The 10,906-nt window shown below is 53.7% G+C and overlaps 2 protein-coding genes and 1 gene segment (V, D, J or C); all 3 read left to right on the top strand.

Moving 5' to 3' along the window:
* LOC101402252 (immunoglobulin lambda-1 light chain-like) overlaps positions 1 to 10,906 on the top strand; it is a 36,181-nt gene that overhangs the window by 20,695 nt on the left and 4,580 nt on the right. The window lies entirely within an intron of this gene.
* On the top strand, positions 178 to 6,747 carry LOC101402502 (immunoglobulin lambda-like polypeptide 1). Its single transcript, XM_087423574.1, has 6 exons — positions 178 to 205; positions 525 to 820; positions 1,120 to 1,140; positions 2,286 to 2,413; positions 4,925 to 5,004; positions 6,302 to 6,747. The coding sequence occupies exons 1-6, from the start codon at positions 178 to 180 to the stop codon at positions 6,619 to 6,621; spliced, it is 873 nt and encodes a 290-aa protein (XP_087279700.1). The 3' UTR covers positions 6,622 to 6,747.
* LOC147912431 (immunoglobulin lambda constant 1-like) overlaps positions 9,019 to 10,906 on the top strand; it is a 3,165-nt gene continuing 1,277 nt past the window's right edge. Inside the window, 1 exon segment of the C gene segment in view lies at positions 9,019 to 9,096. Coding sequence covers positions 9,019 to 9,096 — 78 coding nt within the window.

Raw genomic sequence — 10,906 nt, 5'->3', positions numbered from 1 at the left:
CAAGGTCTGGGCTGAGGGCTTGATGCCCATCCAGACTGGAAGGTCCACACAGGAGCCTAGGGACAAGTCTGGGACTGTGACTCAGCCTCCGGGGACACAGAAGGGCAGCCCAAGGGGAGGGCAGAAAGAGAGGTCCAGCTCACTCTAGGCTGAAGCTCTCAGGGCCTCTGCTGGGCCATGAGGACACAGGGACACGGAGTCACAGGTGAGACGGGCAAGGTGACAAGAAGCCTGGTGCTCCCAGGACAGTGGTCAGAAAGGAGCAGGTCCCATGGGGCAGAGACTCATCTGTCCCTGGAGCCCTGTAACCTCTGAGACCCAGGGTATCACCTGTCCAAGGGCCGGCCTCCTGCCTCCCTCAAAGGAAATGATGGACTCAGGAGGTGACAAATGACCCACAGTGGTCTCTGAACTAGGGGACCTCATTGGGTCCTCACAGCCTGCACCCCACGTCAAGACTGAGGTCAGGAGCTTCCATGATGGACACCAGACCTCTGACCTCCTTTCCATCTCCCACCCCGCAGGTGGGCCCAAGTCTGCGCCCTCGGTCAGTCTGTTCCCGCCCTCCAAGGAGGAGCTCAGCGCCAACAAGGCCACACTGGTGTGTCTCGTCAGTGACTTCTACCCCAGCGGCGTGATGGTGGCCTGGAAGGCAGACGGCACCACCATCACCCAGGGCGTGGAGACCACCAAGCCCTCGAAACAGAGCAACAACAAGTACGTGCTCAGCAGCTACCTGACGCTGACACCTGACAAGTGGAAATCTCACAGCAGTGTCAGCTGCCAGGTCACGCACGAAGGGAGCACCGTGGAGAAGAAAGTGGCCCCCTCAGAGTGTTCTTAGGTCCCTGAGTCCCCGACCCATGGGGGCCTTCCTCACCCAGACACCCCTTTCCCAGCTCTCCAGTGTACCCCTGAGACCCCACCCAGGATCAGCTCAGACCGAGGAGGTCTCCCTCCCTCCCAGCTTCTACTTGTCCTCAATAAAAACCTAACCGTTCGTCATCTGACATTTCTGATGTGTGTTCTGTGTCTGGCTGTGTCTCTGGGTTCAAGGGTCGGTAACTAAGGGAAGGGACAGTTATAACATGGTCTTCCATTAACCTGTTGTCCCCCCAGCCAACCCCCACCCCGGACCAGGTGAGCTCTGTGTGGCAGTGGGAGCTGTGACCCAGGGCAGGAGATTGTCCTGTGGGGCCAGCCCCTGGGATGCAGTCCTTGTCCCCCTGGGAAGGGAGAAGGGCCCAGTGGCAAGGCCAGGGGATGGCCCTGAGGGGGATCAGGGAGAAATGAGGAGGGTCCCAGGATGGCAGCAGTGGACTAGAGGCAGCAATATGGGGGAACCAGACCCCTGAGTCGAGGCCCTGGTCTTTAGGAACAGAAGTTGAACTTCCCTGCCCCACCAGGGGTCAGTGGGGAGGGCAATTACCAAGTGAGGGGTTTATGGTTGGCTTGTCATCAAGGATCCATGGAAAGGTTTGAACAATGCATCACATACATACATTTCTCAACCTCTCACAATTAGCTAAGTATAGACACTGCCGAGTCCTGCAGCAGAAAAACAGTTTAATGTCACGTAGCCTGACAATTCTGGAACCTTGTGGACTCTCCTACCAACTCAGGGAGCCCTGGAACACTCTTAATGATGGTGGTGTTCATGGTGACTGGTGCTGGGAAATGGGATGAGGCTGAGGCAAAAGGAAGCTGAGTTCATGTTTTGATGGGCCTGGTCAGGGTCAGGCCAAGGGGACCCTCGCTGGGGGCTGGGACCTCCATCGTGATGAGTCTCGACTTCTGAGCTCCAGTCAGGGAAAATTAGTTTAGGGTGGCTTAGGGTTGGAGCAGGGGATGTCAGCCTGCATGGGGGGAGGACAGGGCAGAACTGGGTCAATGAGAAAGGGCCCCGTGTGGACACAGAAAGGGCATCTAGTGCTGTCTGAGGAAGAGTGTCCATTGGAATCCAGGAGTAGAGTCAGGGCAAGTCAGACTTGCTCAGGGCAGGTGAGTGTGGCCTGGGGGCTACAGCAAGGTCTGGCTTCCACGGGGACTCAGCATCCCCAGATCACTCTACCCACTGCCCCCGTCTCTCCTCACTCACTGTGGCTCAGCCCCAAGTGGGCCAGCAGCCTCATATCAGAGACCCTCCCTCCCCAGCCCCTGAGGCAGGTTCCATTAGCCTCTCAGAGGTGCCGGCCCGGCTGGCTGTCAGTCCTCAGGGCCCCAAGTCTCCCAGGCCCCTGTTTCTGCCTCTGGCTCATCCAGGACTTGGAGCTGCCGTTCACCAGAACTACTGGGAAGCCGAGACAGCCTGGGGACAGAACCTGCGAGGACAGGGCGCTCTGAGCCACAATGTGGTGGAGGACCGGGGCCCGCTCGGAGCTTCATCCCATCCACCCCTGCCTCCAATCACAGCGTAAGAGGTGGAAGGAAGATGAGGGGTCCTAGAGTGCCGCAGCATCTGCCTGACCCCAGTTCATGGGTCTGAATGCTGCGGTCCCAATGGGAGAGAGGACCACCTGAGTCTCCCTCCTCTCAATGGCCCTGCTGGGTTGAATGCCAGAATCCACCCACCCCTGGTGCTGCCCCTACATTAATCTCCTCTTTATTTTCTTGTAAGTTTTTATTAAGGAAAAATGAAAAAACAAAAATAAAGAGACAGAGGAATAATACCCCCGTGTTCCTATCAACTAGGTCCCGAAATAACCATTCCACTGACGATGCTGACCCACCCACAACGGAATAAATCCTCCCTCATGCAATATTTTGACACAAATTCCAGGTATCATATCCTTTCATCTGTACCTATTTCATTTGTCTACTAGAAGATAAAGACCTAAAAAGTAACTAAAATATCATTATCCAACCTAAAGAGAAATTATGAGTATATCATTAACATCTGAAAATAGTCAGTTTCTCATCAAATGCTTCATAAATGTCATAAGTGTATTTACTTGGCTATATTTTAGGTGCTGTTGTTATTTTGTGGTTTTTCATTTTCTTTATGTGAGGATTGAATAAGGTTTGACAATGTGGTGGATGTGTCTTCAGGCCTGTGAGGTCTGTTAGGATCTCCAAATCCCTCTAGATTTTCCTTCAAGGGAAGTGGCTGCAGCGCGCGAGCTCTTGGTCCTGAGACCTCGCACAGTCGGGATGCAGCCCCCAGGCTCCTCGATCTGTAACTGAGTTGGTCTCTCTGCTTCGTCTTCCTGCAAAGTGCTTCTGGCATCAGAGGCTTCATGAGGTCCAACTGGGATTTGGCAAAATCACCTCCCAGAACAGTTGACTACTTTGCATCAAGAGATTCACGTGGGGTTGACCTTCTTTGAGTGACATTAGCTGCTTTGATGGTCAAAGACACCGTCCATCAAATTGGAAGGATTGCAACATGGGGATACTTCAGGTCTATGCCCCGTCCCTTGTGAGGGCTGCAATGTGTCCGTGGAGGGAGCGCCCTCAGCCACTCCTAAGTCACCCCATGTGTGTTTCATATCTAGTAAAACAGAAGAAATATGCACTCTTCCCCTTGTCTACCATTTTATAGAGTGATGATCTGGTTTCTGCCATCCTCCCATGGTGAATAATCACTGTTTAGTTTCATGGTGACTTTAGGATGTGAATGAATCTGCTTGTGTGAATTCACTGTTATCCTCTGTTGATGATGGCAGTGAGGCTGTGAATGGTGGGCATCGGTCCACTGGGACCCAGCCACTTCACTTGGCTCCTGTGCCCTAATAAGTCCCCAGGGTCCCCTATGGCTCCTGCTTTCTGGGTGACAACATGTTCTAGCTCATCGTGGCCTTTCCTGCCCCAGGGCTGGAATTGGCCCTTGATCCTGGTACCCACTAGTGGGAGGTGGGATTTGGGGCCACAGATGGGGTGCTGCTCATGTTTCCCTTTAAATGAGGCAGAGAAGCAATCCCAGAACCACAAAACCAGATCAAGGGGTTGGCAGGGATGTTCCCAAGGTCACCCTAGAGGACAGACTGGATTTCCTACAGGACCAGCGCAGACTTCACTCAGGGCAGCCCCAAAATAGGATACCCCAGGGAAGGTAAGGCTGATACCTCTGGACTCCAGTTGGGGCCAGTGGGGAGATTTCAGTGGCTGCTGTTCTACAGGGCAAGCTGCCTCTCCTAAAGGAGGCTGGGGACACCCTCTGCCCCACCCATGGCCTCAGCAAGGGTTCATGTCCTGTCAACCCTACATAGATGAAACATTCTCCTCACTTCTATGGAACATCACTCTTCAGTCACACAAATATTTTATAATAAATTCAGTCCCAATGCTGGGCAATGGTGGTGGGAAAATGGGGCCCTCGCCCTTTGGATGAGGAGAGTGCAATCCCACCACCAGACCCTCCCCAACATGAGACCAGGTTGAGGGGTGGAAGGGATGCTTCCAAGGTCACCCTGGAGGACAGGCTGGCATTTCCTACAGGACAAGCCCAGACTTCACTCAGGACAGTCTTAGACTAGGACATCCCCAGGGAAGATCAGGCTGAGCCCCTGAAGTTATGTTTGGGGACAGAGGAAGTTTCCAATGGCCACTGAACTCAGGCCACCCTACCTTTCCCTGGAAGGCAGGGTGCAGGGGGTAGGAGTCTCATCAAGGAGTTAGGATTGTGTGAACATCCATAGACGACATGTCTTGTGCATTTCCATGGAACCTCACTCATAGTGGCACAAATGCCCTCCACAAACTCATTCCAATCACCAGGAGACAGTAGGTAGGAACAGCAGACTAGACAACTACTTCCTTTGGGAGAATAGCTTCCAAGGATCCTATTGCTGTATGCTCAGGCTCATCTACACTGTTATCTGCTGGGGAGGGGGAAATGTGGCCCCTTGCTGAGCAGACACCAGCCTGGGGCAGTGGCCCTGACTTCCTCTATCACAGCTGCGGGTGGGGGACTGGGGTGGGGCAGACCCCCAAGGGAGGGGTTTTTGTATGAGCCTGTGTCACAGTGTTTCGTGTTCGGCGGAGGGACCCAGCTGACCATCTCAGGTAAGTCTTTTCTTCCGCCCATTTCCCTGCTTTCCCCAAGGTTTGGGAAATTTTCTGCGGTTTTTGCTCTTTTTCTGTGTCTATATCAGCCCCCACTCATGCTTATCCCAGAGCCAGGCCCCAGGGACCCTGGCCTCTTCCCCTCCCTATGGGGACTCCCCTGCTTGTCTCAGCTGCTCCATTTCTTCTCTGACCAGAGACAGGAGACTGGACCAGGCACCTGACTGGGCCAGGAGCACGTTGGGGCCCTAAGACTTGTTCTTTTCTGTCTCCTGTGGACCTGCTTTGTCGGGGGTCATTAGGGGCCCTCATTTCAAGGGTTGCACTGAGGGGGTGACCACACAGAGACTTTAGTGGGACCCCGAACACTCAGGACTGAGGCTGAGAAACAAAGGTCGGAGGTACAGGGAAGTTCTACCAGGCTGTGAGACTCAGGATCCAGGATCAGGAATGAGGCGGGGTGAAGGGGCTGCACCAGGCCCCAGTGGGGCTGCCACAGACAGAGGCCTGAGTCAGCTTGGGGCTCTGGGAATCCAGCAGAGGGTGAAACAGGAGAGAGGAGAGGCTCTGTATACCAGTAAGCCAGGTCGTCAAAGGACAGGTAGGAGGCATATAGTGGGGTCCTGGGTCTCTGCAGGGCACACTCCCTCATGTTTGAATACCTCAGTGAAAAAAGGTAGATTCCACAGGATGAGACCTCTAATGATATGAACAGTTAGCCCGGGGGTACGTCAAAACGGAACTGTAGTTAAGAAGACCCAGAGACAGGCAGACAGACTCTCTCTAATCAGGCAATATCCTACCCCATTAGAGAGGCTCCGGAAGAGACAGATTTGGGTAAAAACAGGCCCCTTTGGACAAATACCCAGAGGTCCCAAGAGCAGAACTCTCAAGTCAGAAATGTCCCAAGATCAACTCCACAGGACATCAGAGAGCTCACATCATCCTCTCTGGGGACAGAGAGATAGACAGCCCCAAAAAGACACTCTCAGAATGTCAGGAGGAGGCAGGGGAGGGAGGGTGAGGGTCAGACGTCTGCAGTGAGGCCGGGGCCCACGGGGATCTCAGGAGAGGTGATGGCAGGTGTCCAGGCGCACGGTTTCCTAGTACAGATGGACAGTTGTTCGAGGAACCTCCGACCAACCCTCCCTGGCATGGAGCCTCAGACCCACAGTGTTCTCTGAACTAGGGGACCTCATTGGGTCCTCAGAGCCTGCACCCCACGTCAAGACTGAGGTCAGGAGCTCCCATGAAGGACAGCAGACCTCTGACCACCTTGCCGTCTCCCATCCCGCAGGTGGGCCCAAGTCTGCACCCTCGGTCAGTCTGTTCCCGCCCTCCAAGGAGGAGCTCAGCGCCAACAAGGCCACACTGGTGTGTCTCGTCAGTGACTTCTACCCCAGCGGTGTGACGGTGGCCTGGAAGGCAGACGGCACCACCATCACCCAGGGCGTGGAGACCACCAAGCCCTCGAAACAGAGCAACAACAAGTACGCGCTCAGCAGCTACCTGACGCTGACACCTGACAAGTGGAAATCTCACAGCAGCTTCAGCTGCCAGGTCACGCACGAAGGGAGCACCGTGGAGAAGACAGTGGCCCCCTCAGAGTGTTCTTAGGTCCCTGAGTCCCCGACCCATGGGGGCCTTCCTCACCCAGACACCCCTTTCCCAGCTCTCCACTGTACCCCTGAGACTCTCAGTTTCTACTTGTCCTCAATAAAGACCTAACCATTCGTCATCTGACATTTCTGATGTTTGTTCTGTGTCTGGCTGTGTCTCTGGGTTCAAGGGTCGGTAACTAAGGGAAGGGACAGTTATAACGTGGCCTTCCATCAACCTGTCGTCCCCCCAACCAAACCCCCAGGACCAGGTGAGCTCTGTGGGGTAGTGGGAGCCATGACCCAGGGCAGGAAATTGTCCTGTGGGGCCAGCCCCTGGGATGCAGTCCTTGTCCCCCTGGAAAGGGAGATGGGCCCAGTAACAAGGCCGGGGGACGGCCCTGAGGAGGATCAGGGAGAAATGAGGAGGGACCCAGGAGGGCAGCAGTGGGCTAGAGGCAGCAATATGGGGGAAGCAGACCCCTGAGCCGAGGCCCTGGTCTTTAGGAACAGAGGTCAAACTTCCCTGTCCCATCAGGGGACCCAGTGGGGAGGAATTACCAGGTGAGGGGTCCATGGTTGCCCTGTCACCAAGTAGCCACAGAAAGGTATGAACAACGCATCACGTAAGTACGTCTCAAACTTTCACAATGCACATTAGCTAAGTAAAGACAATGACAAGTCCTGCAACAGAAAAACAGTTTAATATCACATAGCCTGACAATTCCCCAAATTTGTGGACTCTCCTACCAACTCAGGGAGCCCCAGAACACTCTTCAAGACCGTGATTCATGGTCACTGGTGCTGGGAAATGGGATGAGGCTGAGAAACAAGGAAGCTGAGTTCATGTTCTGAGGGGCCTGGTTAGGATCAGGCCAAAGTGTTGCAAGCAGGGGGCTGGGACCTCAATCAAAAGTCGTAATGTGGGGCTGGCCCTGTGGCTTAATGGTTAAGTGTGCGCACTCCGCTGCTGGCGGCCAGGGTTCAGATCCCGGGCGTGCATCTACGCACCGCTTCTCTGGCCATGCTGAGGCTGCATCACACATACAGCAACTAGAAGGATGTGCAGCTATGACGTACAACTATCTACTGGTGCTTTGGGGGAAAAAAATAAATAAATAAAATTATAAAAAAAGAAGTCATAATGTCTGAAGTCGTTTCAGGGAGAGTTAGTTTTGGGTGGAAAATGGATGGAGTAGGTGATGTCAGCCTGCTTTAGTAGGGTGAAGGAACCCGGGACAATGAGAGGGGCACAGTCCTGGGCACAGAAAGGGCATCCAGTGATGTCCAGGGAGAGTGTGTCCACTAGACTTCAGGAGTAGAGTTATGCCAGGGCAGACTAGCTCAGGGCAGGGTGAATGTGGCCTGGGGGCTACAGCAAGGTGTGGCTTCCATGGGGCTCAGCTCCCCCAGACCACCCTGCCATAGGCCCACGCCCCCCCTCACTGTGGCTCCGCCCCGAGTGCACCTGCAGCCTGGTGCCAGAGACACACTCCCTCTCAAGTCCCTGATGGCAGACGAGGTTGGCCTTGCAGAGGAGCAGCCCGGCCAGCTCTGTCAGGCGTCACGTCCCTGGGCTTTCGGGGCCTTCTTTCCGTGCCTCCCGCTCCTCAGGGATGTGGAGCCATCTTCACCACAGCTGCTTGGGGTTAGGATGGCCCAGGGGCAGGACCTGCAAGGACACAGAGCTCTGGAGACACAATGGGGCAGAGGACAGGGGTCCCCTTGGAGCTTCATCCCGGCCACCTCTGTCCGAAAGCACATCCTCTGGTCTAGAGGGAAGCCTAAGGATCCTACGTCCCATTGCCCCTGTGAACCCCAGCCATGGATCAGAATGTTGAGGCCCCTGTGGGGAGGGGACCACCCCGGTCTCCCTCATCTCACTCGCCCTGCTGGGTAGAATGCTAGTCCACCCACCCCTTGCTGCTTTGCCAAGTCTAGTCTTCCATTTACCTTCTTGTAAGTTTTTATGGTGGAGAACTTTGGACACAAAAATAAGGAGGCAGGTGAATAAAAATGACCCCCATGTTCTCCTCAGCCAGCCCCTCAAAGCAATCAGTTCACTGGCGATGCTGTCACACCCACAACAGAATGACTCCTCCCTGATGCGAGACTTGGAAGCAAATTCCAGATGTCAGATCTGCACATCTGTAAATATTCCATCAGTGTTCTCAAAGATAAAGACCTAAAAGAACTACAATAGCCTTATCAAACCTCAACAGAAATTATGAATAAATAACTAACATCAAACAATAGTCTCTCATCAAATGTCTCCTAATTGTCGTAAGTGAATTTTCTTGGCTGTATTTTTGTGCTGTTGTTATTTTGCAGTTGTTTGTTTTCTTTATCTGAGGATTGAATGAGGTTTGACGTTGTTATCAGTGGATGTGTCTTTAGGCCTGTGAGGTCTCGCAGGATGTCCCGAATGGCTCTAGATTTTCTGTGCACGGGAGTGGCTGCAGTGGCTGAGCTGCTGGTCCTGGGATCTCCCACGGTCGGGATCGGCTTACGCCTCCCGGAGCTGTAACTGAGCATGTCTCTCTGCTTCATGTTTCTGCAAGGTGGTTCCAACATAGAAAAGGATTAACAGGGTTCAGAGGTGACATTTTGGAAGACCACTTCCTAGGACAGGTGGCTACCACAATCCAAGGCGCCCTTGTGGGGTCTCCACTCACTTAGTGAAGTTATTTTCCTTTGATGCTCAAATCCCAGGTCCATTGATGGGATGGAATGCCAGGTGCAATGTTGCAGGTCTGTCCTCCTTCCTCTTGTGAAGGTTACAATTAGTCCACAAAGAGAGGCCCTTCAGATGCTCTTTACTCTCCCAAAAGTATGTTTCATATTTTATTAAATATATATAAATGTTTGGTCTTTCCTTGAATGGAGCAGTTAACAAAATGATGACCTGGTCCCTGCCATCTTCTGAAGGTGAACAAGTAATATTTAATATTGTGGTGAACTCTAGGATGTAAAATATGTGCTATGTTTGAACCCACTATGGTTATATTTTCTCGATGATGACAGTGCCGCACCTTCGCCCACTGGGAGCCTCCTCAGGTGGCCCCGGGATCCTCAAGAATCAGCCCAGTACACTCAATGATGTCTTGCTTTCTGTTGTCACCATATGTTCCTGGTCTATCTTGTGCCTTTCCCGTCTCGGGCCTGGAGTGGGCCATTTACCCCTGGTAGCCAGGTTCCTTTGAGAGGGAGGTGGTATTTAGGGACCACAATTGAGGTGCTAGCTCACATCTCCCTTTGGAATAAGACACTCCCAGACACAGCCAAAAATCAGAAGAGACCCTGCAGGGTGACAGGGCTACTACAAAGTGCTCCCTGAAGATGGAGGAGGACATTTCCTACGAGAATCAGCCTAGGCCTCCTGGAGATGCGCATCCCCATCTAGGACAACCCCAGGGAAGTGGGATGAGATGGTGGAGGCCCAGTTGGGGTCAGATTGAAGACTCCAATGGCTAGTCCATTCCAGGGCAACCTGCCTTCCCATGGGAGATTGGGGGCACCTGAGGATGCCTCCTGCCCTTACTCTGTGGCCTCACCAAGGGATCAGCATTCTCCAACTCGACCAGGAAGAGAAGCCCTGTTCTCTCCCAGGGAACTTCCTCCTCAGGGAAATGAATGCTCTTCTATAAACTCATGCCCATCCCTGTGTAACGGTTGGTGGGAACATCGTACCCCACATGCAGACTTCCTTCAGGAGCCTGCGTTTCCAAGGATCCCACTGCTTAGCACATGCGGTCACCTGTCATGTTCTGTGCTGGAGGTGGGCAAGGCAGGCATGTGGGCCCCCCTGCTGAGCAGACACCAGCCTGGGGCAGTGGCTCCACTTCCTCCACACAGCAGCAGGTGGGGTGCTAGGGGTGGGGCAGGCACATGCAAGGGAGGGGTTTTTGTACGAGCCTGTGTCACTGTGCTGGGTGTTCGGTGAAGGGACCCAGCTGACCATCTCAAGTAAGTCTTTTCTTCCCCCCATTTCCCTGCTTTCCCCAAGGTTTGGGAAATTTTCTGCGGTTTTTGCTCTTTTTCTGTGTCTATATCAGCCCCCACTCATGCTTATCCCAGAGCCAGGCCCCAGGGACCCTGGCCTCTTCCCCTCCCTATGGGGACTCCCCTGCTTGTCTCAGCTGCTCCATTTCTTCTCTGACCAGAGACAGGAGACTGGACCAGGCACCTGACTGGGCCAGGAGCACGTTGGGGCCCTAAGACTTGTTCTTTTCTGTCTCCTGTGGACCTGCTTTGTCGGGGGGTCATTAGGGGCCCTCATTTCAAGGGTTGCACTGAGGGGGTGA

The sequence above is a fragment of the Ceratotherium simum genome, chromosome 35 (assembly GCF_057802395.1).
Source record: "Ceratotherium simum simum isolate JZ-2026a chromosome 35, ASM5780239v1, whole genome shotgun sequence".
In the NCBI taxonomy this organism is placed as follows: Eukaryota; Metazoa; Chordata; class Mammalia; order Perissodactyla; family Rhinocerotidae; genus Ceratotherium; species Ceratotherium simum.
The sequence above is the reverse complement of the archived record's forward strand: the minus strand, read 5'-3'. Positions and strand labels throughout refer to the sequence as shown.